Source organism: Erythrolamprus reginae, chromosome 1 (assembly GCF_031021105.1).
Source record: "Erythrolamprus reginae isolate rEryReg1 chromosome 1, rEryReg1.hap1, whole genome shotgun sequence".
Taxonomy (NCBI): domain Eukaryota; kingdom Metazoa; phylum Chordata; class Lepidosauria; order Squamata; family Dipsadidae; genus Erythrolamprus; species Erythrolamprus reginae.
Genome location: NC_091950.1, coordinates 168,471,393 through 168,498,628, shown reverse-complemented (window position 1 = coordinate 168,498,628; position 27,236 = coordinate 168,471,393). Strand labels below are relative to the sequence as shown.

Here is a 27,236-nt window from a genome sequence, read left to right as displayed (position 1 = left end):
CATTAATACTCTAGAGCAGGGGTGTCAAACTCGATTTCATTGAGGTCCTCATCAGGATTGTGTTTGACCTCAGGGGTCTAGACTGGGCATGGTCAGGGTGGGCATGTCCAACTCGTCATCACTTGTGTCAGGGGCATAACTTGTGTCAGAGTGCTCTGCCAGCGAAAACAGACTCCCAAGCTCCATTTTTAGCTGCAATGGCATCCTTCAACCCTCTGCCAGTAAAAATGGAGCTTGTGAGGGCCACCTGTGGTTATCCCAAGCTCCGTTTTTGCTGGCAGGAGACTTGCTCCTTCCAGGGAGACCCATGGGCCAGTCTAAGCACCCCATGGGCTGGATCCAGCCCCCAGGCCTTGAGTTTGACACCCCTGCTCTAGAGGAATAGTGCATTATCAGGAGCTAATCTGGAATTAGAGGGTAAAATGAGATGTAATGGGAATGGAGGAGGCGTCTTCATGTTAATAAAAGTCAGCATGTCTGCTACAGCCAACTTGTGCGATATACTGTATATTCTTCAAAGAAATTAGAAGCTTGAATCAGCATAGAAAGGATCACAGATACACAAAGAAGCAAGAGGCAAGCATACATTTGGTCGAGACCCAGAAATAGAACTACTAGACTAAATCCATGAAGAACAAGACACATCACTGCAATAAATCTTATGCTATTGCAGTTAATATTGTGTGCAGAGTGTACATCTTTTTAAAGGACTTCAGTGCTATGAATGTGAATAATGTTAGCACTGAATATGAATGGTCTTGTGGTATGTTTCTTACTTTTTATTTGAAGATCTCCAACATCAACAAATGACATGTACAATATGAAGTATATATTTATACTCTTATGTTACAGCATTATATGTATATATTTATGTTATAGGATACACACACACTTTGTTTGTGTGTGTGTGTTTGAGAGAGAGAGAGAATCTCTTATCTAACATTTTGTTGCTTAGTGTGATCTGAAATCTTGCCATTTAGCATTCACTAAGCAGATCAATGGTCTGATTTGATATAGAACAGATTATGTTGCTTTTTAAATGTTTATGTCCTTTCCTCCAAAATTATTCTAAATTGTCAGGTCCTTGGTGCTTTCTGAACTTGGTTGTTTTCTTGTAGATGTTTCATTATCCAACTAGGTAACATTATCAATGCTATCAATGTACAGAAAAGAGCAACAAAAATGATTGAGGGACTGGAGGCTAAAATATATAAAGGATGATTGTTGGAATTAAGCATGTCTAGTTTAATGAAAAGAAGGTCTTAGCATGACATCGTAGCAGTGTTCTAGTAGAATAAGAAGCAATGGATAGAAACTAATCAAGAAGAGAAGCAACCTAGAACAATTAATCCGTGGAACAGCTTGCCTCCAGAAGTTGTGAATGCTCCAACATTGGAAGTTTTTAAGAAGAGATTAGACAACCATTTGTCTGAAATGATATGGGGTTTCTTCCATGAGCAGGGGATTGGACTAGAAGACGTCCAAGATCTGTTATTCTATATACTCTAATCTCATCCTCTGACTTCTCCTTTTATGCTCTCAACCTTTTCCAACATCTGGGCTTTTTCCAATAAGTCGTCTCTTCTCATTAGGTGGTCAAAATATTTGAGCTTCAGCTTCAGCATCTGTCCTTCCAAAGAACAGTCAGGGTTGATTTCATTTAGGATTGACTGATTTGATTTCCTTGCAGTCCAAGGGACTCTTCTCCAGAACCAAAATAACCTTACTCTTAATATATATGCATTCATTTTCAAAGCATGAACTTCAACAACCTCCCTAAGCTAATCTCTCTCTCTCTCTCTTCAATTTTATCAGGATTAGCTAGTTTTCAGTTTTACTCCCTAACATAAATTGTTGGATAATAGTGCTGAAAGCTCATAAACAGCTGTTAGATTTCACCCCAGAGCATGTAGCACCTCTGTGTAAGGTGAAGTGGTTTTCACATTTCAAGACACTGAAGTGTTTTGGGACAATTGGAAATGAAAAATGCAATATATATTCAAACTTCTTATATGACTTGTGGTAAAAATATATTATGCAATCAATGAAAACATCTGCTGTATTTTAAGACTCAGTGCACTTTATAGACATAGAAGCCGAAAAATAGTTAGTTACAGCTGGTGAAGAATTCTGTTAAAAATCTAAAGGTTTATATACAGTATATATACATTCTTCCCCACTCTCTCAATAAAATGGTTTTACCTGAAGAAAATTTAATATTTAAATGGCTTCCTACAGATTGGCAATATTATTAAAATAATATTAAAGCATCAAAAAAGACTTTGCCAATAGAAATACAACAATAAAAATAAAAATTCTATGTTTGATACATAGCTGTGGGGGGAAAAATAAAGCAATCCAATAAATGTATCTAGATTTTATGCATTAAAATGTATAAATGGCTAGAGATTTAAATGTTTTGTGTGTGCATGTGTGCACACATGTGAATGTTCCTGAGAGCAGGAATCTGATCTGAGAAATTATTAGAGAACCAGTTTTTATAACTATAGGAAAAAAGATTTACTGTATTTTTTTCAAGTATAAGATGCACTCCCCCCCACCCCAAAAAAAGAGGGTGAAAATTTGGGTGTGTCCTACTTGCCAAAAATGGGATGTGCAGAGGCGGCAATTGGCTATGGCATTCCTTGCAGCCTAAAAGACATGACTGTCGGGAGGCCGATCCAACCAACAATTGTACTAATCGGACTGTGCTGAAGCTGAAATGGGATGTGTTCTGTTGGCTAATTTTTTTCTTACAGAGGCAAATTGCTGGGAGGCAGATTTCTTTTTATCTATTTATTTATTTAATTGGATTTGTATGCCGCCCCTTTCCGAGGACTCGGGACAGCTCACAGCATATATAAAAACAGAACAATAATGTAAATCCAATTAATACTACAATTTAAAAGCAATTAAAATAAAAACTTATCAACCAAACATTCAGCAATCATACTTAAGGCATTCAGTGGTCAGGGGGAAGATCTAAAAGTCCCAAGCCTGGTGGCAAAGATGAGTTTTTAAGCTCTTTCGTAAAACAAGGAGGGTGGGGGCAGTGCAAATCTCTGGGGGGAGTTGATTCCAGAGGGCCGGGGTTCCCACAGAGAAGGCTCTTCCCGTAGGTCACGCCAGCTGACATTGTTTGGTCGACGGGACCCTAAGGAGGCCAACTCTGTGGGACTTCAACGGTTGCTGGGATTCGTGCGGCAGAAGGCAGTCTTGGAGATAATCTGGTCCTGTGCCATGTAGGGCTTCATAGGTCATGTTTTCCTCCCCCAAAACTAAGGTCCTTATAGTCCAGAGTGTCCTATACTCTAAAAAATAAGGTTCTATGCAGGAGATACATATACAGGAGATACAGTGATGGTGAACCTATGGCATTTGTGCCATAAATGGCACGGAGAGATTTATCTGCTGGCATGCAAGCCATTGCCCTATCTTAGCTCCAAGGCACATATGCATGCTGGCCAGCTTATTTTTGGCTCACACAAAGGCTCTGGGAATGCATTTTTGGCTTCTGGAAGGCCTCGGGGGGGGGGGGGTGAGAGAGGGCGTTTTTGCCCTTCCTATTCTCCATGGATAAACAAAGAATATAGACTTTTGGGCCAATAGATCACAAGATGCTAAAATGTCACTACTATCATTGGATTTGGAACTCCAAATATAAATGAATAAATAAAGATTTCAAATTTTATTTTTATTTATTTATTCAATTTTTTTATGCCGCCCTTCTCCTTAGATTTAGGGCGGCTTACAACATGTTAGCAATAGCACTTTTACAGAGCCAGCATACTGCCCCCACAATACGGTTCCTCATTTTACACACCTCGGAAGGATGGAAGGCTGAGTCAACCTTGAGCCAGTGATGAGATTTGAACTGCTGACCTACAGATCTTAAGTCAGTTTCAGTGGCCTGCAGTACAGCACTCGTGCCTCATCTTTTTATAAATGTCTAAAACCAACATCTAAAACTAGTCTCTAGACTAAGGCTAGGCAATATTTCTATGGGCTTGGATCAGCTATACACTGATTTTCCCTGACACAATAGTGTTACCCCCAAGATGACCTTGTCTTTTTTCATCCTATTGTTTGGATATTTGGGGAATTTTTTTAAGGGTAGGGACTTTCCTCATCCTAGAATTTCATCTCTGGGAGGCTCCCATTTCAATAACAGAGTTGGAAGGGACCTTGGATGTCTTCTAGTCCAATTCCCTGCTCAAGCAAGAGACTCAATACCATTTGAGACAAGTGGTTGTCCAATTTAGTGATGGAGTGCCCACAACTTCTGTAGGCAATTATTGTTCTAACGATCAGGAAAATTCTCCTTAGTTCTAAGTTTCTTTTTTCCTTGATTAGTTTCCACCCATTGATTCTTGCCCTGCCTTCAGGTGCTTTGGAGAATAGGTTGGCCCCCTTTTCTTTGTGGAAACTCCTGAGATATTGGAACATTACTATCATATCACCCTTAGCCCTTCTTTTCATTAAATTAGACATATCCAATTCCTGCAATCATTCTTCATATGTTTTAGCCTCCAGTCCCCTAAAGAAAGAACTGAGATTTTTTTCCCCTTCACTACATTTTAAAGCTTAAATGTCAGCACTAAAATCTAACCATTTTACCACTTCAGGAATTTAGAGCAGCACTAGTTGGATGGGCATTATGTTCAGTTCAAGAACCACAGTGTCACTGGCGATAATAGGATGAATCAATATAATTGTTTTTTTATTGCAAATGAAAAGATACAAATAATTTGAAGGCAGAAATATAATCCATTCTGCCTTCCTCACTCAGGATTAATTTTGCTTGTCCTTCTCTGATCTTACCTCACAATACACTATGAAACAATTGTTAGCATTTCAACCTAACTACCCAATCATTCTTGCATTATATTAAACTGAATATTCCTTATTTTTTTATCCATGTATTTTCTCACACTTCCTTCTTTCAGCTGTACTTTTTCCCTTTTCCTGATAACCATTATGCTAAGATTTATGTTTACCACAAACCATTTTAACCCAGTGCGTCCTACTATCCTGTGTTTCAAATGAGTTCACTGACTTTAATGAATAACAACACGTTATTGCAGGGAATTTAAGGCTCAGAGTTCTAGGTATTTAAACAATAGTTAAGGAGTTTACCTGGGAAACCCTTTGTTGTATTTCCTGTCTCATTCTGTGTCCACATGGATTTTCTGTCGCACTACATGCACTCCAGGTATTATTTTGCAGACATTATGTTTACATCGATCTCAGCCATAGTTAATGTCAGTTCCACTTAAGTCAGTGAAGTCATTTGAAATACAGGATAGGAGAACGCACTGGGTTAAAATGGCTTGTGGTACACAAAAATCTTAGCATATTTTTAAAACCCAAATGGGTTAAGAGTATGCAATACTGTAAAGCAAAGAACATCCCTTTCGTTTACCAGCTTACTATTTGTGTAATTTAACTAGGGGTGAATTTAGCCTTTCATTGATTTTATATACCATTTTTTCCCTTGTCTTTTTTCAATATCTTGGCCTAAGTCTTTATAGGCCAAATTTAAATGGGCTGCAAATATCTATAGTTGAGTTATAACTCACTGAAAAACGGAGGTCTTTAAAATGGAAGGTATGACAAAACTTTAAACTATAGTGTTGCAAATGGCATCACAATAATTTATAATCTACAGGCAGCTCTTGGGTTTATTATCGCAATGACAAATGCACTGTCACTGTTAATAGGATATTCCCAGCAAGGGCTTCTTGTTATGCAAGCCAGGTTCACTATGTCATGCAGCATGATAGCAATAAAGCCTACAAGAATTGGTAATGAACTTCAATTACTAATAGATTATGGTTAATGGGAAATATGTGCAGTAAAGATATGGGTTTTTATATGTGCCTTCTGCTACTCTACAAGGCAAAGATTTATGCTACAATTTATGTTAACATTCTCCAGACCGGAGAGAAGGAGAGCGAAAGGAAGCAAAAGCCTAAATTGGTAGAAAGCTCCTCCATCCATTACAAATATTTAAGATAATTTTGGCACATTGCACAAATGAAGATATAAAATTAGATAGTCGTCCCTTTCATGAGAACGTGTATAGTGGTACGAAACATTAAAGCTACACCCCTCAAATATATTGATATAGGGCAGAGCCTCTGAAAGAAGAACCTTGCTAAAATTAAATGGGTGTACTAGGCTCAGGGGGGAAAAGCGAAGCAATGACGTCATTTGAGAAACATGTTAATTTGCTTGTAGGAATTATTTAGTGGAAGAATATATGTGATATGTCAAAGTTTATGATGAGTAATGTAATGATTTCCAGTCAAATGAAAGCAGCATAGGGGGAACATCTTGGATACCACTAAGGACTCTGTGGCTTGATAAATTGGAAATAAAGTTATTTGATCTACAAACCATGAAGACTAGCTCCAGGGAGAATTGTTGAGATAAAGGTAAAAGACTGGGATTCGGGAATGAAGGCTGAAGAAGGTTTTTGAGGAGGAAAACAAGGGGAAAAACTCTGCCTCTGCCTCCCAGCAATTTGCCAAACAGCAAACAATACAGATAATATGCACTGTTTGCTGTGTATTTCTGTGCATGTGTGCCTGACCTATAGAAATAGCAAAGAATTAAAGAAATGTACATTATGACAGTATATTAATGCCAGAAGTTTTCTTAAATGTAGTCACACTAATTCCTCCCGATTATTTAAATAGATCTACTCCAAACATGACTACGTCAGGGTCTAACTTAGCTGCCTTATATACTACAACAGGACATGGTTACATTTCAGACTATACTTGTACAGATGCTTCTTAAAATGAATGTGGCTTTATCGAAGTATACATAATTTAAAGAAATTACAATAGCACTGGGCCTCTTCAGATCAAGCATTTCTTTTAAAAAGCCTCTTTATTTTGTTAAGTTGTTAAGAACAATAATAAAGCAGTGTTTTAAAATGTCTAATAATTTAAACATTTTATAGGAATTTATAGTTACTGACTTACCTCCTTGCATCATATAAATAAAGTATAAATGAGGAGCAACAAATTTGGACTTTTGAGGGCAACGTCTTCAGGGTTAATACATTCTCCAGTTCCCGATCTAATCAGGTTTTGGAGAGGGAATAGAAGATCTGTCCTCCTATTCTTTGCCTCAGGCAATAAAATATCTTAGGCTGCTCTAAACAAGTGTTCACCATAGCTTAAAAAACACCTAGAGCAGTGATGGCAAACCTTTTTTTCCTTGGGTGCCGAAAGAGCATGGACATATGCTATCACACATGCGCAAGTGCCCACACTCATAATTCAATGTCTGGGGTGGGCGAAAGCAGCTCCCCCACCACCTGAGGTCCTCTGGAGGCAGGCAATGTACTGTTTCCCATTATCTGGTGGGCCCAGTAGGCTTGTGTTTCATGCTCTCCAAGCTCCAAAGGCTTCCCTGGAGCCTAGAGAGGGTAAAAATGCCGCCTCCCATCCCCCCGGAGGTTCTTTGTAAGCCAAAAACGCCCTCCCAGAGCTTCTGTGTGAGCCAAAGTCAGCTGGCCGGCACACACATGCACATTGGAGCTGAGCTAGGACAACAACTTGTGTGCCAGCAGATATGGCTCCGCGTGCCATCTGTGGCACCTGTGCCATAGGTTCACCACCACTGATTTAGAGCATTATATCCAGTTTTGAGCATTACATTTTAGGAAGAATATTGACAAACTGGAGCTGAACCAAGAGAACAAAACCATTATGTTGAGAAAGCTGATGAAGTCCTATTAATAGTTGAAATATCTGCAAGCCAGGGTACGCAAATTAAAAGAGAGATAAAGTACCACTCTACCATATCAGAAATCTGGAATGGAGAAGATGAGTTGCATTTTAGGAGACAAAAACTTGCAAAACTACAGACTTCATCTAGATGTTAGAAAAAGCTTCCTAACAAGAGAGCTTTCTACAATGGCGCACACATGTCAGATGCAATAAACCAGGGGCAAGAGAGAGTTCAAAGGTGCAACGAGTTTATTTCTACCTATACCCAAGAATCTAAACTACTAATGGTAAAGGCAAATTGGGAGTTGATAAGAGTCAATGAAATTCACAGGGGGCTAGACTTAGATGTCTAGTGGGACTGTAGTGACTCCAAACTGATGACTCCAACGTTGGGCTCAGCCTGGTCATCTCCTACACACAGCTTCAAAGGGGGTGGATGGATTATTTTATAGCCAGCTCTTCAAAGGCTGCCAAACTATAACTCCAAGAATCTCTTAGCATTGGCCATGCATGCTGCGGCTGCCAGGAATTCAACAACTTGTAGATATCTAATTTCCATTCAGAAGCAATAACTATTCAGTTAAGGTTTTATTACAAGGCAAAAGAAGAAAATAACGATAGTGTAACATTAGACAGCCGGGGTGAAATTCAGTAGGTTCTGATAAGTTCTGGAGAATCGGGAGTAGAAATTTTGTGTAGTTTGAAGAACCGGTAATGGAAATTTTGAGTAGGTCGGAGAAACGGCAAATACCACCTCTGGCTGGCAGAGGTAGGAATGGAGATTTTGCAATATCCTTTCCCCAGGAGTGGGGAGGGAATGGGGATTTTGCAGTATCCTTCCCCTGCCACGCCCACCAAGTCAAGCCCACAGAACCACAGAACCAGTAGGGGAAAAAATTGAATTTCAGACAGCAATCAAAGAATAAACATGAATATTGAAGAATATAGTAAGACAAAGACAGACTCCAGGGCCCTATTGCCCATTGAGAAGCACCTCCTTACACACACTTCAAGGTCTGCATTGAAGTTTCATCCCACGAAGGTTTCTAACTAGATTATGTAAGCTATGAACTATAATTAAGAACACCCGCATTCCAATAATATCATTTTACTGCACTTTACTAATGGCAAGGAGGACAGTTCTATCTTATTTTACAAAGAAACATGGAAGATTGAGAGCAGAAAAAAACCTCATGGTCCATATAGTCTGCCCTTATACTATTTCCTGTATTTTATCTTGGGATGGATATATGTTTATCCCAGGCATGTTTAAATTCAGTTACTGTGGATTTACCAACCACGTCTGCTGGAAGTTTGTTCCAAGCATCTACTACTCTTTCAGTAAAATAATATTTTCTCACGTTGCTTCTGATCTTTCCCCCAACTAACCTCAGATTGTGCCCCCTTGTTCTTGTGTTCACTTTCCTATTAAAAACACTATTATTATTATTATTATTATTATTATTATTATTATTATTATTATTGTTGTTGTTGTTGTTGTTATTATTATTATTATTATTATTATTATTATTATTATTATTTAGATTTGTATGCCACCCCTCTCCGTAGACTCGGGGCAGCTCACAGCAACAATAAAAACAATGTACAACAACAAATCTAATAACAGATCTAATATTTAAAAATATCTAAAAACCCCTTATTTAAAAACAAGACATATACACAAATATACCATACATAAAATATAAAGGCCAGGGTGAGACATCTCAATTCCCCCATGCCTGATGGCAGAGGTGGGTTTTAAGGAGTTTACAAAAGGCAAGGAGGGTGGGCGCAATCCTAATCTCCGGGGGGAGCTGGTTCCAGAGGGTCGGGCTGCCACAAAGAAGGCTCTTCCCCTGGGGCCCACCAGACGACATTGTTTAGTCGACGGGACCCGAAGAAGGCCAACTCTGTGGGACCTAACTGGTCGCTGGGATTCGTGGGATTCAAGAGTTGCATAAAAATATAAAGATCTGTGTATTTTGTGCTTAAGGGAATGATGAGGCATACACTATTATCCAATGCTCCCTCACCAATGGAACTGGCAGCACTATGCTTTCTGATTGCTATTAATGAGAGAAATGTGGAATGAAAGAGAACAATGGAAGCGGCCAATGGAATTTAAATGGAAGCAGAATTATTAATTCTTTCTCTGTGTGCTTTATGCTTTGTGTTTGTCCACATTCTTTTGCACCCACAACAATAGTGAAACATTAAAGGTGGGAAATCAGTCATAAGGGTTTGTTTTTAAGCCCGAGTAAAAAAGGAGAAATCAGCCTCTCCTCAAGACTGTAAATGACTTGTCGAAGGAATGCTTATTGTGTGGCTAAACAAATACTTTGCTCCCCACCTCCCTTGCTTGGGAATTTCCAAGATAGAAAATGTCAGCCACTTAGGACGCATCACCTATCAATGAATGGCAGAGAATGCAAATTGGCATACAGTCAATATTTTCCTTTCTGAAAGAGGAACAACCCCCTCCCCTTGTGAACTAATCCATTTTGCCAAAGCCTCCAAATAACTGAAGAACGTTGCCTGCCTTCTAGGACACAACTGTCTCTACAGGAAGGCTTTCAAAAGTATAAACCTTCCCCTGACGATTTTACAAATGTATGTATCCCTTGAAACTAATTTTGACTGCTGCACTGGATAGCCTCGTGATTTCAGATCACAAGTTTCCCATGTCCCAAAATGAATCTGAGCCTGAATGGGAGGTTAGGCATTCTTATCTACCGCAGAAAAAAACATCCTTCATAGTAGGAAGGAATGATTCCTTTGACCAAACATTTAAGGAAACAGAATAACTTCAAGGCAGAAAAAAGCAGTCCTAAAAACACTAGAAAATTGCCAAACCAACATTGTCCTCCTGACTGGAATGGGACTTTTCGGCTTGTACCCTTGGCTGAGCCTGCTTCTCCTGCATGGTTTCACCTCCACGTTATTATCCACTAGCTCAGTGATGGCAAACCTTTTTTTCCTCGGGTGCCGAAAGAGTGTGGGTGGGTGCTATCACTGATGCACAAGTGCCCACACTCATAATTCAATGCCTGGGGAGGACAAAAACAGCTCCCCAGAAGCCCTCTGAAGGTCAGAAATGAATAAGGAACATTACTAATTGATAGAACATTTAATAACATCAACAAGAATAGCTATAGCACAATTTTGGAAAAATGAAAATATGCCAAAAGAACGGAATTTAATTTAAAAAATGTTAGATTGTGCTGAAGCAAATAAATTAACAATGGAACTAAAAGAAAAAGAAAAAATAAAATACTACCAAATATGGGAAGAATTTTACATCTGGTTAAATAAAAGAACATCTCTTTAAGTGCTGCGAGATAAAGAAATAATTTAAATAACAAATTTTCTTAAACAATTAACACAATTTTAGTTTTGTTTATTTGATAAGAATTTATAACATAAGAACTCAATTATAACAATACTGTATACAACCGCCAAGAATTTTTTTAAAAGAGAGGACGTCGTCAACAGTCCCTACTACAGGAAGAGAGAAGAACATATCTCTTGCTTGTTTTTTCATTTTTTCTGTAAATGTATTGTTTGTCGTTATTGTCTCATTGTATATATGTAAATAAAAAATATTTTTTTAAAAAAAGAAAGAAATGGACTGTTTCCCAACTTCTGGCGGGCCCAGTAGGCTCGTGTTTTGCCCTCCCCAGGCTCCAAAGGCTTCCCTGGAGCTGGGGGAAGGGTAAAAATGCTCTCCCCCTTCCACCAGAGGCTCCCTGGAAGCTAAAACCATCCTCCCAGAGCATCTGTGTGAGCCAAAAATCAGTGGCTGGCACACAAGTGCACATTGGAGCTGAGCTAGGGCAATGGCTTGTGTGCCAGCAGATATGGCTCTGTGTGCCACCTGTGGCATTTGTGCCATAGGTTTGCCATCACTGCATTAGCTTTTCTCATCGGTTGGCCCTACCCTATCCTTTTGCCCCAGCACATGGGCCAAGGCCCCTCTGTCCCAGTCCCTGTACCATGGCTCATTCGTGGAAGAACAGTCTGCATTGGGCATTTGGGTGCCCGGGACAGTTTGCAACCAGCCAGTTGATGCAGGGGCTCGGCGGCTTTTGAGAGAGGTGCTGCTTTGGGGGAAGTGCTGCGCTTGTTAGGAGAAGGAAGGGGAGGGGTACAAGAGCAGGAATGGGGCTGGGGATTAAATAACTGAGCTTCATCCAAAGGAGTATTTATTTATTTATTTATTTATTTATTATTTGGATTTGTATGCCGCCCCTCTCCGAAGACTCTGGGGTAGGTATCCTAGCCTAAGGAGAGAGGGAATCAGGGTTCCTACTGGAATGGCAAAGGATGCTGCACTGGTAGCAAAAGCTGAGCTGTGCACGCAACTTCAGGTGTCTTGTGTGTGCAAGTGCACGTCCCCGTGAGTTTTTGCTTCTACGCTTGAGCAGGAAGCAAAATCTCATAAGGGGACATGCGCCCGTGAGAGATTTTGATGATTTTCCCCCCTTTTGTGAATAGGCTCCCCCAGCTTTGAATATCTTGCATGTGTGTGCATATGTTCCAGCTTGTTTTAGTTTCTGTGCATGCACAGGAAGCAAAATCTTGCAAGAGGACATGTGCACATGTGAGATTTTGGTATTTTTTTGCTTCTGCGCATGTGCTGAAGCAAAAAAAAATCTGCAAAATATGACACACAAGCATCCCTTCATGAGATTTTGCTTCCTGTGCATGCGCAGAAGCAAAAACTCACTGGGATGCACATGTGTGCATGCATAACACCTGAAGCTACATGTGCATCACACCGATAGCAGCAGTAGGAGCAATCTTACTGGGGCAAAAGGATGGGGGAGGGCCAGCCAAGGAGAAGAACTGGTGTATAATAACACAGAGTTGAAACCCTGGAGGAGAAGCCAGGGGTATGAGTCACAAAGTTGTAGACCCCCTCCCAACAGCCCAATCACAGTTTTCATAAGGAAAAAAACCACACTATATCCAAAAAGTAAAAGAGATGCAGATTGACAAGGAAAACTTACAATCTCATAAATACAAACCCTATACAGAAACTAGGCAACCAAATCAGAAAAACCTGTCAATGACCTAATCACAATGTAACAAGTCGTAAAACAAGAACAATAGCTCATGAAAAGAGAACATATTCATGAACATCAACTGATAGTCAACAGAAAACTCCTTAATTTCACAACACACCGATAATTTTAACCATATTTTCAATTGGGAGACTAGATATCTTATACCAAAAATGCAAGAAAATTCCTAGATGCTTTACACTCTGTGAATCAGCCATTAACAGACACATTGAGATAAGCTCCAACCACAAACCATTCAAGAAAAGAAGTGATAAAAAGTCAAGGAAAGAAGCAAACACTTCCTTCCTCATCAGACACCTATTGACCAGCAACCAGACAAGCAGCAACCAGCAATCAGATAAACAAGAACAATCTAAGAAGAAGCAATATTTCACCAAAAAAGCAATCAAAGGAGAAGCAATCTCCCAAACAAGACTGATAAGACAAACTACCACATAGAAACAGCCAGAAAACTCCACTTCCTCAATGCACTGATAATGTTTCCCAAACTGGTCATGAAATATCTACAAGAACTAGAAGCAAGTTCAGAGAACAAGACTTGGGCGGCATAGAAGTTGAATAAATAAAGTATACATATACCATATACTGTATACTGTATATTCTCTACTATGGTAACATGTGCATAACTTTTGTAAACATCTAAGTTAGCAATATATATATAGGGGGTAGTCTTACCCCAGCAATCTGCAACCTTCGTTGCAGGCTTCTCCGTTGACTTTCTGGGGAAGCTGGCAGGAAATGTTACAAATGGTGATTACATGGAGGTTACAAATGATGTTTACATATGGTTATTATGCAATTGCAGGGCACTGCAACAAATCGTAAGTGCAAATTGATTGTCAACCACACTTTCTTCATTAAACAGTTAAATATAAACTTCTGTCTTATGAAGATCTAATTCATCTCAACATAGGATCTTCACATAGGAATAATGATAGACATCCTAATAAAGTAAGTTTTAAATTATTAGTAAGCAACACTGCAAATACATACTGATATTGATACTCTTAACAATGATAACTTGAGGCACAAAATAGTATATCCCACTTGGGTGTTTCTCTCTGTATTTGACTCAGGTTTCACATACACCCCAGTTATTAAAATATTAAAAAACCTCATAATGATGTTATGTTTGTAAATAAGTCTCTCCATTTTAACGTTCAATCATTATTGCGCTCAGGGTGTTATTAAAAAAATACTTGTCACCTCTCCTTTCACTATATTCAGGCTTTTTAAGATCTTTGATGAGTTCATTTTTTAGATCAAGAGGGGCAGTTTTACTGAAATTATAGGTTTCTGTCAAAAAATCAAGCAAAAGTTCCCCAGTCTTGCTCCCTTCAGTAAAGCAATCTGTAATGTCCATGTCTGATGGAAGCTCATAAGTCTGATACTTCAGTCCAGAATCATCAAGCATCTCTACAACATCAGCAGAAGAAATATATAAACACAGATCATTTGGAGGTAAACGAGGACCATATTTCTTCCACAATTTGGCCCAGCCACTGCGTCCTGTCAAATAAACAATATCACAAACATGTAAGTGACAAATCCTTTGTGTTATACATGTTCCAATAGAAGATAATATCTATCATTCAGGGTTGAACTGTGGGGTCCTTGGTGTTCCCTGAGCTTGGCTGTTTTCTTGCAGATATTTCATTACATAACCAGGTAACATCATCAGTTCTAGCAAAAAGTGAGGGTTTGTTCTCCGTTTGTATACTAGGAGCCCTGTCAGTATCAATGGAAATAATGTTGGTGGTTCCTTAATTAAGCTGTTGTTTACTGTTTGTTTGTCTGGGTTATAGAATTTGCAATGAATGGATTTCCCACATTTTAAATCCAAGGCTTCAAATAAGTCTAAAAACCAAAACAATGAAATTTTATTCCATCAAATTCAATTTAGGTTCATTTTCCCCATATTGTTCCCTTCAGATGTATTTGCATTGCTGGCAACCTTGTTCAGTGGCTATGCTCTTTGGAGACATTTAACAGTGATTATAATCCCACAGAAGAGAGAAAAACCGAGAAGGTAGTGAATTGTATTGGATCAAGCAGGTATCTTAATTCTTAGCTGGAAAAAGAAATCAATTTTGGGGAGAAATCTGAGGAAAATCAATTCATGATTTAACATGAGGCAAAAATATGGGGCAGAATAATAAGAAAAAAACTTAGATATCAAGAAAAGCAAATGTGCCAGGCTGACACCATAAATGGTCTCAAATAAGAATGTTACCATTGCCTGTTTTTGATACCTTTTCAGGTCACAAATATTCAAAATCTAGGTCCAAGTTGGTTTAACATGCAAACCGATTAGATACACCATCTTTATGAGCATTATCTGTAGTGAATAGGGGTGATATTTAGTGATGGGCGAACTGAACCCGCACAATTCGGTTCCGTACCGAATTTTGCAGTGTTCAGTATGCTGAACACAAAGTTGAAATTTTTTCAAACTTTGGGCAAAGTTCGGGGTCGTGTTCAGAGTTCGGAGCTTTGATGTCACCGTCAGGTTGCTAAGGATGCCAAGGTGATCACTTCCTGGATTCCATGGAATCCAGGAAGCGATCACCTTGGCGTCCTTAGCAACCTGCCAGTGATGTCAAAGCTCCGCCCCCAGAATCCCTTTGTGGGAGGGATTCCCCATTCCAGTTCAAGTTCGGGTTTGGGTTCGTCCAAATTTTGCGTAAAGTTCGTCCGAACTTGCAGAACCCAAACACCGTTGGGTTTGCCCATCACTAGTGATATTACATATTTTGGAACTAGGGTGGTTATATATTTTCAAGAAGAGCTCTTATTCTTTTTAATCTCTCTCAGTGCTGCAGCATTTTTGTACACAATTTAGAAGCTGAAGATCATTTCCAGCCATGAATGGGAACATCACTGAGGCCAGAGCTGATCTCATAATTGACTTCTCACCACACCATACAAATAATTCAGAAATTGGTTGAGAACTCTCCAAATTGTCTAGAAGAGCAGGTTTAAAGCTGGGCTGAAGAGCCACTTTGGAAGCAATTGCTCAAGGGGCTAGTGAAATCATTCTAGCAGTGGAAAGCTACGATCACCACATGTAACTGTACATTTAAAATAAAACACTTTTATTGGAAGAGAGAGAAGGATTTGAGTGTTTTCTTTTTCCTCTTTCTTCTCTCGTCTCTTTCTCTCTCTCTTTCAACTTTCCAAAGATAAATGACTTTAGTTTACATTTATTCAGGTTTAAAGTCATCCTTTGAATCTTCAATCAGACGTTAGACATTGAGGGAAAGATTTTGAGATAAGTGATAATGTAAATAACAATAGCCTTTTCTTAGGTATCTCATCATTTAGTATCAAAATATATCATTTCTGAAGGATGGGAAATTAATCTCTTACAACGATGGCTATTTATGTGTCTGGTAGAACAACAAGGACATGTGGAAATGTGTGTGTGTGCATGTGTGTCTGCGTTATTGAAAATATTCTGGACTTTAAAGCTGCGTTCTTATTTCTACCTATAGCAAATACAGATAGTCCTCAATTTACAACCAGTTCGTTAGTGACTATTTGAAGTTACAGTGGACCTTCCTGAGAATACAAACAATCCAGATTCAAAATTCCAATGTTTCCCCTCCCAGCCCCCAAATCACATGATTGTACCAGTGTTAGGTTGCTACCGGTTCTTAATGGTTCGGGTGAACTGGTAGTGGTGGTGGGAGACTCCGCTCACTCACCTGGACATCATAAAAAATGGTCTGCACATGCACAGATTTACAGTAGACCTAAAATATGGCAGGGCTGCATGCGGCTTTAATGTACCTTCCATAAAGTTGTATAGAATGACAAGATGACAGGATGGGAGGCCTCCATTAGAATAATGGAATTCTAGTATAAAGATATCCCAAATTATTCAAAATGTTTGGCAATCTTAGGTCACCCGTCTGGCAACCCTTGCAGTGAAAAAGGAGCTATTTTTATTTTAAAATTGGTGGCATGTTAGCTGTACAGATATTACCACAGAGAGCGAGAGAGAGAAGGAGAGAGAGAGAAAAAGAGAGAGAAAAATATATTAGCAGGAACAGTAGGAAGGGGCACCAGGCTAATTCATTTATTTGGTACCCTTGGTGTCATGATTCAGCATTTCTGATGTGAATCATTTATAAAAAGCCAAAGCTCCTGGCCCCTTTGGATAGGAAAGCAATAAATTCAGGACTAATGAGGGCCTGCTGAGAAGTATGACTGCAAATCCCCCATGTTAATAAAGCTACTTGTCTGCCTTTTTTTCCCCTTGTTTTTTTCTCTTTTTTTGAGGAAAACAGTCAGTCTTGAAAGAGTTTCTTTCAGAAACATAAACACTGTCAGCTTTAAATGGATGCCGCACAACAAATTTGTGTTATTTATTCTTTCCCTGTCTCTCCCTCCCCCAGTGGTGGGAAATGAATGCCGAGCACTAATTGCAAGGAATGCGCTGGTGTCGGTGTACTGTGACTCAATGCCATTTTTGAAACGGAGCAATTATACACTACCTGACTGGCACATTATTATAATCACTCCCTGTAGATGGAACATATGGTGCCAGACTGGTGTTTTTTAAGACTTTGTGGCAAACTGGGTGTGCGAGGAGGATATTATCTTTAAAAACAACCCTATATCTTTCTTCATAGCTGGCACGGTTTCACCGACCACTGAAATATGGGCAGATCTAATGTCCCACATGTTTCTTATTAAATTCCTACTCTCCATTTCAAATGATATGCTTTTTTATTAGATGAGGAAGCACAGAGCACACTGAGCACAATTCACTGGGAATCCCTCTTCAACAGTGATGGGATTCAAATAATTTAAAAACAGTTCTCTCCTAATGACTGGCTGGGTATGTATGGCCATAGTGGGAGTAATCGTAGGGTGGGACAGGACAGCACCCAACCTTCTGCACCACCTGGAAGCAAAAATGGGCCCTGTGGGAATCACACTGCACCCCCATGCCCTGTTTTGGGCCTAGTAGACCTCCCTGCAGCCTCCTGTGAGTGAAAATGGGCCTCGGGGGTGTGCTATACCCCATTTTGGGATGAGTAGTCCTCCTGGCAGCAGATACAGACCATGGGAAGGGCAGCACTGCATCTCCCTGCACCCCATTTTGGGTCTATTAGGCCTCCCTGCAAGCTCTGGGAGCGAAAATGGGCCATGTGTGGATCACACTGCACCCCCATGCCCTGTTTTGGGCCTAGTAAAGTGAACACAAGAACAAGGGGACACAATCTTAAGTTAGTTGGGGGAAAGCTCAAAAGCAACATGAGAAAATATTATTTTACTGAAAGAGTAGTAGATGCTTGGAACAAACTTCCAGCAGACGTGGTAGATAAATCCACAGTAACTGAATTTAAACATGCCTGGGATAAACATATATCCATCCTAAGATAAAATACAGAAAATAGTATAAGGGCAGACTAGATGGATCATGAGGTCTTTTTCTGCCGTCAGACTTCTATGTTTCTATGTTTCTAGTAGGCCTCTCTGTAGCCTCCTGGGAGTCAAGATGGGATGCATGGGGACTCCTGGAAGGGGTGGGAAGGGGAGGGTTTAGTCAGCAATTTAACTACCATTTCACCAGAAATGCCCCAAACTGGCTGAATCTCATCATTGCTCCTCAGGCAGGCTGCACTGTAAAGAAGAGGTATGAGTAGCACCAGAGAGCTTTTGATAACATTTGGTACCAATGTGCGAAAGGTTGTTTTACTGACTATGTTCAGGGAAGTTTATTTTAGCAAAGGCTTCTTCTGTTCCTCTGCTTGTTCACCTCTTTTGATGTTTATCTAACTCTGTTGTACCTCACACTATTCACTCTGAATGATGGAATTCCACATCTTCTTTCTTAACTGATTGTCTTTGGTTGTCTTCTTTCTTTTGTTATCTTTCAGCCAAGAGGAACGGCTGGCAAAAAATAAATTGCACATGGATGTATCTCAGTTCCAATGGATGCCCCCATAAAAATGTTTTGATAGGTGCCCTAGATTCAGTTAGCTTAGAGCAGGGGTGTCCGTGCTGTCTATGGGATTCTGGGAATTGAAGTCCACAGGTCTTAAAGTTGTCAAGGTTGGACATCCCTGACTTAGAGTTTCTGCATACTTGCCTGTTACATTCCTTGTTAAGTAAGTTAAGTATGCTGGAGAAGAAATAGAATAAGATTCAAAATGGAATAAGAGTGCCAGACTTGGGACAGAAAAATGTGTTGAGGTTTTTAAAAAGTCTCTAACTAAAAATATTCAAAATTAGGTGAGAGTAAATTTACCCATTTTTTCTCTGACTGAGAAAAGCATTCCTACGCTTGGACCAGAACACAGGTATGTGGTACATAAATAATAAAATACTACAAATACCCAAATCAGATGTTTTAGGATTCAGTTTTGAACCTACCTGAAACAAGAATAATGAGGAGTTTGGCCCCAGGTTCCAAGAGGCTGTGAAAGAATCTAATGGTAGCTGGCATGTCTTTTACGTAATACAGCATCTAAAAAATGAGAAAAATAGTTTCGAGGTGAAATGGGTTTGCAGATTTCTTGGAATTTTTTATTAAATCATTCAAATATTTTACGTCTTTTGTAATTCAAATATTTGTAAAATCTTCCTCACTGTAAGTTCAGTTATGTCGCCACCCCCCACCCCCCCAATCACCACAAAGAAGGATAACTATCAGGTCAGGAAGATAAAATTACAGCGAGAGAAAATAGTTTATAAATAAAAAGACCAAATTTATAATATTGAAGTAATATCCCATGCATGAAAAATAGCCCATTAGTGTAATTTCTCTGGCCACATAATAATGTGCTTTGTTCTACCTGGATCATGTGGATGAAATTCCATTTTCCCATCTCTTTGCTGTCCATAATTCGATTTTCATATTCCAGGGATGTCTCTTTGTGCCAAGTGAACGTTACGTTCTTGAGATCTGATGCTTTTGCAACACATTCTGAAATGGGATAGCTCCAGTTTATCTCTTTTGCAAATATGGCATACATTTTCATTTCAGTCTTTTTAAAGCAACTGAAAGCCATACACAGTAATCCCTCGCTATACCGCGCTTCACCTACTGCGGCTTCACTTCATCGCGGGTTTCTGAGGAAGTCAATCGGCAGATTTAAACAGCCCGCCGAACTCGATCGGCAGGTTTTTTTTTTAAAAAAATCTAAAATTGTAAATACTGTATTTAAATACTGTATCTAAAATAAATACTGTGTGGGAAGGGTTTATAAACACTTAAAACAATGAAAACTTACCAAACAATTACAATATAAATACTTAAATAAGTACTATCAGTCGATAAATTCCCCATCGCGGATTTCACCTATAGCGGCCAGGTCTGGAACGTAACACCAGCGATAGGTGAGGGACTACTGTATTTTTAATATGACGCTGGTGCCATTGGTAAGACTACTGTAGTTCTTGGCTGCTGTTCTTTCTTCACCTTTATATAAGATGCAGTACATTTTGCTACATTTTTGAAATCTGGTCTAGATCTCTGATACTTGCGGGATTTCAATGTAGACTAACAATGTATTCATATTATTCTGATTTTGGAAAACATGATTTATTTAAGTAAGGAGAAGGTGTCCTTGGTGCTCGCTGAGCTTGCTTGTTTTCCTGCAGACTTTCATTACCCTAAGTAACATCATCAGTGTTAGTAAGAAGTGCTGTTTAATGTCAATTTAGACTAGACTAGACTAGACTAGAATAGAATAGAATAGAATATTAGAATAGAATAGACTAGAGTAGAATAGAATTATTATTTATTATTAGATTTGAATAGAATAGAATAGAATAGAATGGAATGGAATAGAATAGAATAGAATAGAATAGAAAAATATTATTGGCCAATTATGATTGGACACACAAAGAATTTGTCTTGGTCCATATGCTGTCAGTGTATGTTTTATATTCTGGTGTCTTGCCTGGTCTTCTGGTGTCTTCTGGGTGGGGGAGGTCTTAAGAGATTCTTTAGTTGGGCTGTTTACTGTCTTTGGCAGTTTCTTGATTGGGATATTGCTTACAGTACTTGACTGTTAATCTGAAGTTAATCTTGGAATTAATCTATGCTGATCTGACTGCTGATTACTGGTGGAGAGGTACTGGAGTGTTTTTCTCTTTTGGGCTGGTTGATTGTTTTTTTTTGTATAGACTCCGTGGACTGCATTGGCTACCAATTGGTTTCCAGATGCAATTCATAGTGCTGGTAATGACCTATAAAGCCCTACATGGCATCGGGCCAGATAACTTGTGGGACCGCCTTCTGGTGCATGAGTCCCAGCCTCCGGTTAGGTCCCACAGAGTCAGCCTTCTCCAGGTCCCGTCAGCTAGATGAGGTCGCTTGATGGGGCCTAGGGGAAGAGCCTTTTCTATGGGGGCCCCACCCATCTGGAACCAGCTCCCCCCAGATATTCGTACTGCCCCCATCCCACTCAACTTTTGCAAGAGTGTTAAGACTCACTTGTGCCATCAGGCTTGGGGCGATTAAACCCTAGCCCCCTGGCCAATGAATATCACGTATGGTTGCTGTTTGAGTGGGTATGACTGGTTTTAATCAAATTGGGTATTTTAGATTAGTATATTTAGTTTAAATTAATTGGATTTAGGTTACTATATTGTATTGTATTGTTTCCTTTTTATATGATGTAAGTTGCCCCGAGTCCTCAGAGAGGGGCGGAATATAAATCAGATAGATAGATAGATAGATAGATAGATAGATAGATAGATAGATAGATAGATAGATAGATAGATAGATAGATAGATAGATAGATAGATGTAGGTAGGTAAGTAGATAGGTAGATAGGTAGATAGGGTAGGCAGGCAGGCAAGCAGGCAGGCAGATAGTCTACAGATGTTTTTAATGTCTATGTATCTATTGATGGCTGATTTCTCAGAATGCCAGGTTTCTAGATCTTTTCTGATAGCTCCATCTCTCTCTGTCTCTCTGTCTCTTTCTGTCTCTCTCTCTCTCATCTATCTATCTATCTATCTATCTATCTATCTATCTATCTATCTTGGAGGTGAAAAAGCCCAAAAGATTTTACCATAAAACAGCTAATATTTAAGATGAAATAGGATTACTACTCTGAACTAAGTATTCAGTATTTTTATATAACGTAACCTGGTTTTTAATCTAATAGTAGATGTTTGGTTAGACTCCAGAAGGATGGAAATCTGTAATCTTTGTCTTGTTATGAAATTACAGTACCTAGCACTTTGCACAATTAGCCATCATGGTGTAGCCAATAAAAGTTGTAATTTCATAAAAAACAAAAAGCCACAAGATTCTCTAATCTTGCCCTGGAGTGTAATCCCACTGTGCTGTAATTTGATTTTTCATTGGGAAATCAGATCTGATTTCAGTGTCATCTTAAAAACTAAGAGACATTGAGACAATAATTGGAATAGTTTCTTGATTGCAATATTTTCTTAATTACCATTACAAGGAGACAGTGCCTACTCTGTCACCGAAAACTCATAAATGATGTGGCTTTCTTCACTCCCCAAAAGCAATAAAGATCTCCATCACTGATATTGTAAGACTGTCTCAACCACGATTCCATTATTTTGAGTTCTGTTACGTGATCGGAAATCCTGAGTACATGCACAGAGCATTCAGAATATCGCAGACGCTGAGTTAATGCAGAAAAAGAAATATTACTTTTCTCAAGGATCTGATTATGATACTTCCCTGCAAAAATGAGAAATGTTCTCTCTTTGCTTCTTCCACCCCTCTAACCTATGCTTTAAAAAAAAAATCCTATTGGACACCAGATTACTGTAGTATGCTTTATATGGGCTTGCCTTTTAAGACAGTTGAGAAGGTCGAATAAGCCAGGTTTATGGGCTTTAATGAGCTTCTGGATTCAATATAAAATGCTATATTTTTTTTTACCTATATAAAGGTTGACTTCCAGGTTTCTCTGCGAAACCTCCTTCTGGTAGAAGTAGCCAATTCTGTTTGTTCATCTCAGGAAGTCTCAAAGTCTCCCATTTGTAAAGGTGGCAAGATGGTATAGTCTAGAAATAATGTTTCTCTATGGCAGGTCCCTTCCTCTCTAATACGGTAGTCCTCATCTTAAGACTACACATTGAGTCTAAAATTGATTTTGGTAAATGAGACCGCCATTGAGTAAGTTTTATTTAATGACTCTTCTTGCCACAAATGTTAAGTGAATCACTGCCATTGTTAAGCTAGTTATAAGGTTGTTAAGTAAATGTGACTTCCCCTTTGACTTTGCTCATCAGAAAGTTGCAAAAGGTGATCACATGACCCCATGACACTGCAATTGTCACAAACAAGAATCAGTTGTCAAGTGTCCAAAGTTTGATCAAGTAACCATGGGAATATTGCGACTCTGAAAGTGTGAAATATGGTCATGCTGTAAGTCATTTTTTCAATGCCATTGTAACTTCAAATGTTCACTAAATGAATAATTTAGTTGAATGTTTGAGTAAGTTGAGGACTACCTGTGGTCGAAAATAGAGTTTTCTCACTCAGAAAGGCTATTGACAATGTACAATGGTACCTCTACTTAAGAACGCCTCTACTTAAAAACTTTTCTAGATAAGAACCAGGTATTCAATATTTTTTTGCTTCTACTTAAGAACCATTTTCTACTTAAGAACCCAAACCCAGAAAAATTTCCCAGGAAATTTGAGAGCGGCACAAAGATCTGGCCAATTTCCTGCCATTCCCCCTGGGTTTCTCTCTCTGGCAAAGTTTATGGGAGGCAGCCTTGTGTCGGGTGTATGGGAGGTGCATGCTTCTCCTCGCCATCTCAGAGTCCCTCTTTTTTTTAAAAGCCTTAAAGTTTTGGATTTTTTTGATTCTCCTCACCTCACTTTCTTCCTTCGGCAGTGACTGTCCTACTCCTCTTCTTCTGCCTCCTCTTCCCACCCAAATTTTGAGCTTTTATTTCTTTCCTAATGGGTTTGCATGCATTATTTGCCTTTACATTGATTCCTATGGGAAAAATTGTTCTACTTAAGAAAGTTTCTACTTAAGAACCTGGTCACTGAACAAATTAAGTTCTAAAGTAGAGGTACCACTACATTTGGGACATCATTAGGGACATTGTCAAGATTCAGCAACAGAGTGATAATTATTTGTTATGCATTTCTGCTTTCAATGGGGCTTTATTATTTTTTTCTTGCCCTGTAATAATTACTTTGGATTTAGAAACATATGTGGTGCATATTATAAATGAGTGTATTGTCTATATGTGAGTGCCTGTTTCTCAGCCCTCTTCCATTATCAGTTCCTAGGCTCTATGACCACAGTGAAACTCGGTTAAAATACCCAGACATCATTGTGCAAGTAATCCACATTGACTGTGAAGATAAGATGCTGCAGAACTGTCATTATCAGACAATTGATACACAGTCAATGGGAAAATGAGAAAAAGCTAATGTCTATCAATATGTCAAAAATTCTGGGCTGTCTACCAAAGATGATTTGAAAACCTACAAGAGAGGAACACCTTCCCTAAATAGAAATATGAATTTTGCTAAGCGTGTAGCCAAACTTAACATCGTGTTATGGATAGCCTTGTAAAATGAAGAGAGAGTTCATAGCAGAATAGGAAATAAGATCCCTACGGGCACCCACTATGTCTTTGGACACCACCCTTATCATCTACCAGGTTCTGCAGTGCAGAAGCCTTTGCAGAAAATAGCATATGACAAGGTACATGCCAGCTTTTAGCTTCACTTTATTTCTAAGAAGATGTTATAGGCATCCTGTCAAGTTAAACAGGGGGCATTTTCCTTTGTTTTACTCCTACCTACCAGCTTATAAAAAGTCAGAAATAAATCCCAAGAATAACCAGTTAATTTGTTTTCCAATAAGTGATGTTTTTAAGACTGTACAGAGTATATAATGTCGGAAAGCTATTTTGAGGCTTTTCAAAATACCAAGAGTACCAATAGTCTCAAAAAAGCAGCCTTGTCCTCCCTCAACTCATGGAGGAAAATCGATATTTGTGTCCTGACTTGAAGTTTCAGAAAGCTAATCCCTATTTTTTTTTTTTCAAATAACAGTGACAAAATTTCCCCTTTTCATTTCCTTAGCATTAATACTGCATTGTGTTTGCTGTCACATAAACAGGGATTTTCACCTTCTGGCTTGCCACCATGCTGAGAAACATCAGGCTATATTTCTTCTTCCTTTTCAATGGAAATATGATAAATGGATGTTTCAGAGAAACATTTCAATAGCACATTATATCCATAACAAACTCTAGAACACCAAGGGGCAAACAGATCGGTGACGTGGAGCTCAGCAGAAGCTGCAGCATTAAGCATACCTTTGTAACTGTTTATTTGTTCTCCATTTGGTTCTATCACATCGGTATGAATGCTCACGTCAGGATATTCTGACTGTAATCTTGCAAGAATCTTAAGGTCAATTTCCCCTAGGACACAAAGAAGAAGAAATAAACCAAAAAAACAAATATTGGGGGGTTTTGCTAGAAGTGTATGCGGGTTTATATGTTTCATGTGCAGATATCAAATTAGTTTCCAAATGGCATATAGCGAATGACAAAATGAAAGTACTGCTCTATTCCAGGGGTGTCAAATTTGATTTCATTGAGGACAGCATCAGGGTGTGTTTGACCTTGGGAGGGGTGGGAACGGGATGGGTATTGCCAGGATGGGCATGGCAGTTCAAGATCATTTGTTTTGGGGGCGCCTGTAGTGTATCGAGTTCTCTGCCAGTGAAAATGGGCTTCCTGAGCTTCATTTTCAGCTGCAACGGTTTCTTACAACCCTCTGTCCACAAAAATAGAGTTTGGGAAGGCCACACACATCCCTCGCAAGCTCCGTTTTCACTGGCAGCTTTACAAGCAACTAAAAAACCCTAAAAACTTAGTTTTTACAGAAGGTGTCTCCTTCTACAGTAAGCAGATGGATTCAGTCCGCCATTGCCAAGGCTTACAAGATGCAAGCCAAGGAGCCTCCCTCATGACTCACGACCAGGAATGTGGCTACTTCTGTAGCATGGGTGTCACTGGAGGCATCACTGGAGGAGGTGTGCCAGGCAACAATCTGGGCTACTCCCACTTCATTGTGAGACATTATAAAATTGATGTCTATGCATCAGCAGAGGCATCATTCGCTAGGAAGGTTCTTCAACAAGTTGTGAGAGATTCAGACCTCACCAACTGGTATGACCCTCCTATATGGACATTCAGTTTGGGTATGTCCCATGATGGCTGCTATATCCACCATGATGGAGAAGGGGCGTTGGTCCTACCTCATATGCATCTTCTACGATGGTGGATATAGCAGCCAGACAGTCCCTATTCTGAGTATCTCGGTTGGATTCAGTGGATGTAGTAGTGTATTATGGCTGTAGCACAAAGAAGCCTGCTGCTTTGCTTCTTCGTTATGAACTGGAGCAAGGAGGAGCAACAGCAACATCATTAGAAGCTTTGGCAGGATCAGTCCAATCACCGAGCAGACAAGATTAACCCATGCATGGCTGCCCCATCATAGAAGAGGCATATCAGGTATAACCACTGCCCCTTTTATCACTTTTAGAAGATACTGTGCACCATGATCCTTCCATAAGGGTCCATTCATCCATCCATCTGTCCATCATCCCATACCCAGCTGCTGTGACCTAGAAGCGGAGATCTTGCCTCACAATCAGGAGGTTGTGAGTTCGATCCTAGGTAGAGGCATATGTGGGATCTTCTGCTTGGGCAGGGATTGGACTAGATGATCTGCAAGGTCCCTTCCAACTCTGTTAATCTATAAATCTCAATGTATACGATTATTTACAAAGAAGTAGAATGGATCTATCATACCCAGAGGCCGAAACAAATAGATGGATAGACCTACTTATAACTGGTAGCTATTCAGTGCTAGCCAATTCCAAACAGAGGCTTAAGGTCAATGCAAAAAAATTCATTATAATAGAAAGGAAAAAGAAACAAAATACTGATGGTATTGCAAGGGATAGCACTGTATTTATATTGGATTTGGTCAAATAGCCTCTTAAACTTACATGCAAAAGGTGGAAGCAAATGCAAGATTCAATCATTATTGAACTACAGTATCTTAAGGCAGCCTAGTACTCTTCAGATGCACCATTCGTAGCCAATATGGTCATGTTGATTAGGGATAACTGGAACTGTTATCGACTCATCTGGAGATCTTGTTGATCAAATGGATAATGTATTATTTCCCATTCACAAGAAACCAATCCATTGCCCTTGGTTATTTTAAAAGCTTCTCTTCACCTCAAACTCCTGATTTGTAATTTAATCTTCTACCTTAATTGAGTTCATTTAGTTATTTATATGCAAACAAGGGCTTTGGGGCATTTCAGAACCAGTTCTTTGGCAGCCTGGAAAATCAATTGACAACTATCTGTTAAAGCTCTAGAAATTATTTAAGGACTCTG

General features: G+C 39.3%; 1 protein-coding gene across 4 annotated transcripts in view; it reads right to left on the bottom strand.

The window, feature by feature from the left end:
• Positions 1–12,405: 12,405 nt before the first annotated feature.
• The window catches only part of HNMT (histamine N-methyltransferase), a 31,095-nt gene continuing 16,264 nt past the window's right edge, over positions 12,406–27,236 (bottom strand). For all 4 annotated transcript variants that reach the window (XM_070731444.1, XM_070731439.1, XM_070731433.1 and 1 more), the window contains 4 exons: positions 25,132–25,239; positions 19,639–19,769; positions 19,217–19,310; positions 12,406–14,338 (listed from right to left, as the gene is read on the bottom strand). In XM_070731444.1, coding sequence (XP_070587545.1) covers positions 13,983–14,338; positions 19,217–19,310; positions 19,639–19,769; positions 25,132–25,239 — 689 coding nt within the window. In that variant the 3' untranslated portion in view covers positions 12,406–13,982. The remainder of the gene's footprint in view (positions 14,339–19,216; positions 19,311–19,638; positions 19,770–25,131; positions 25,240–27,236) is intronic.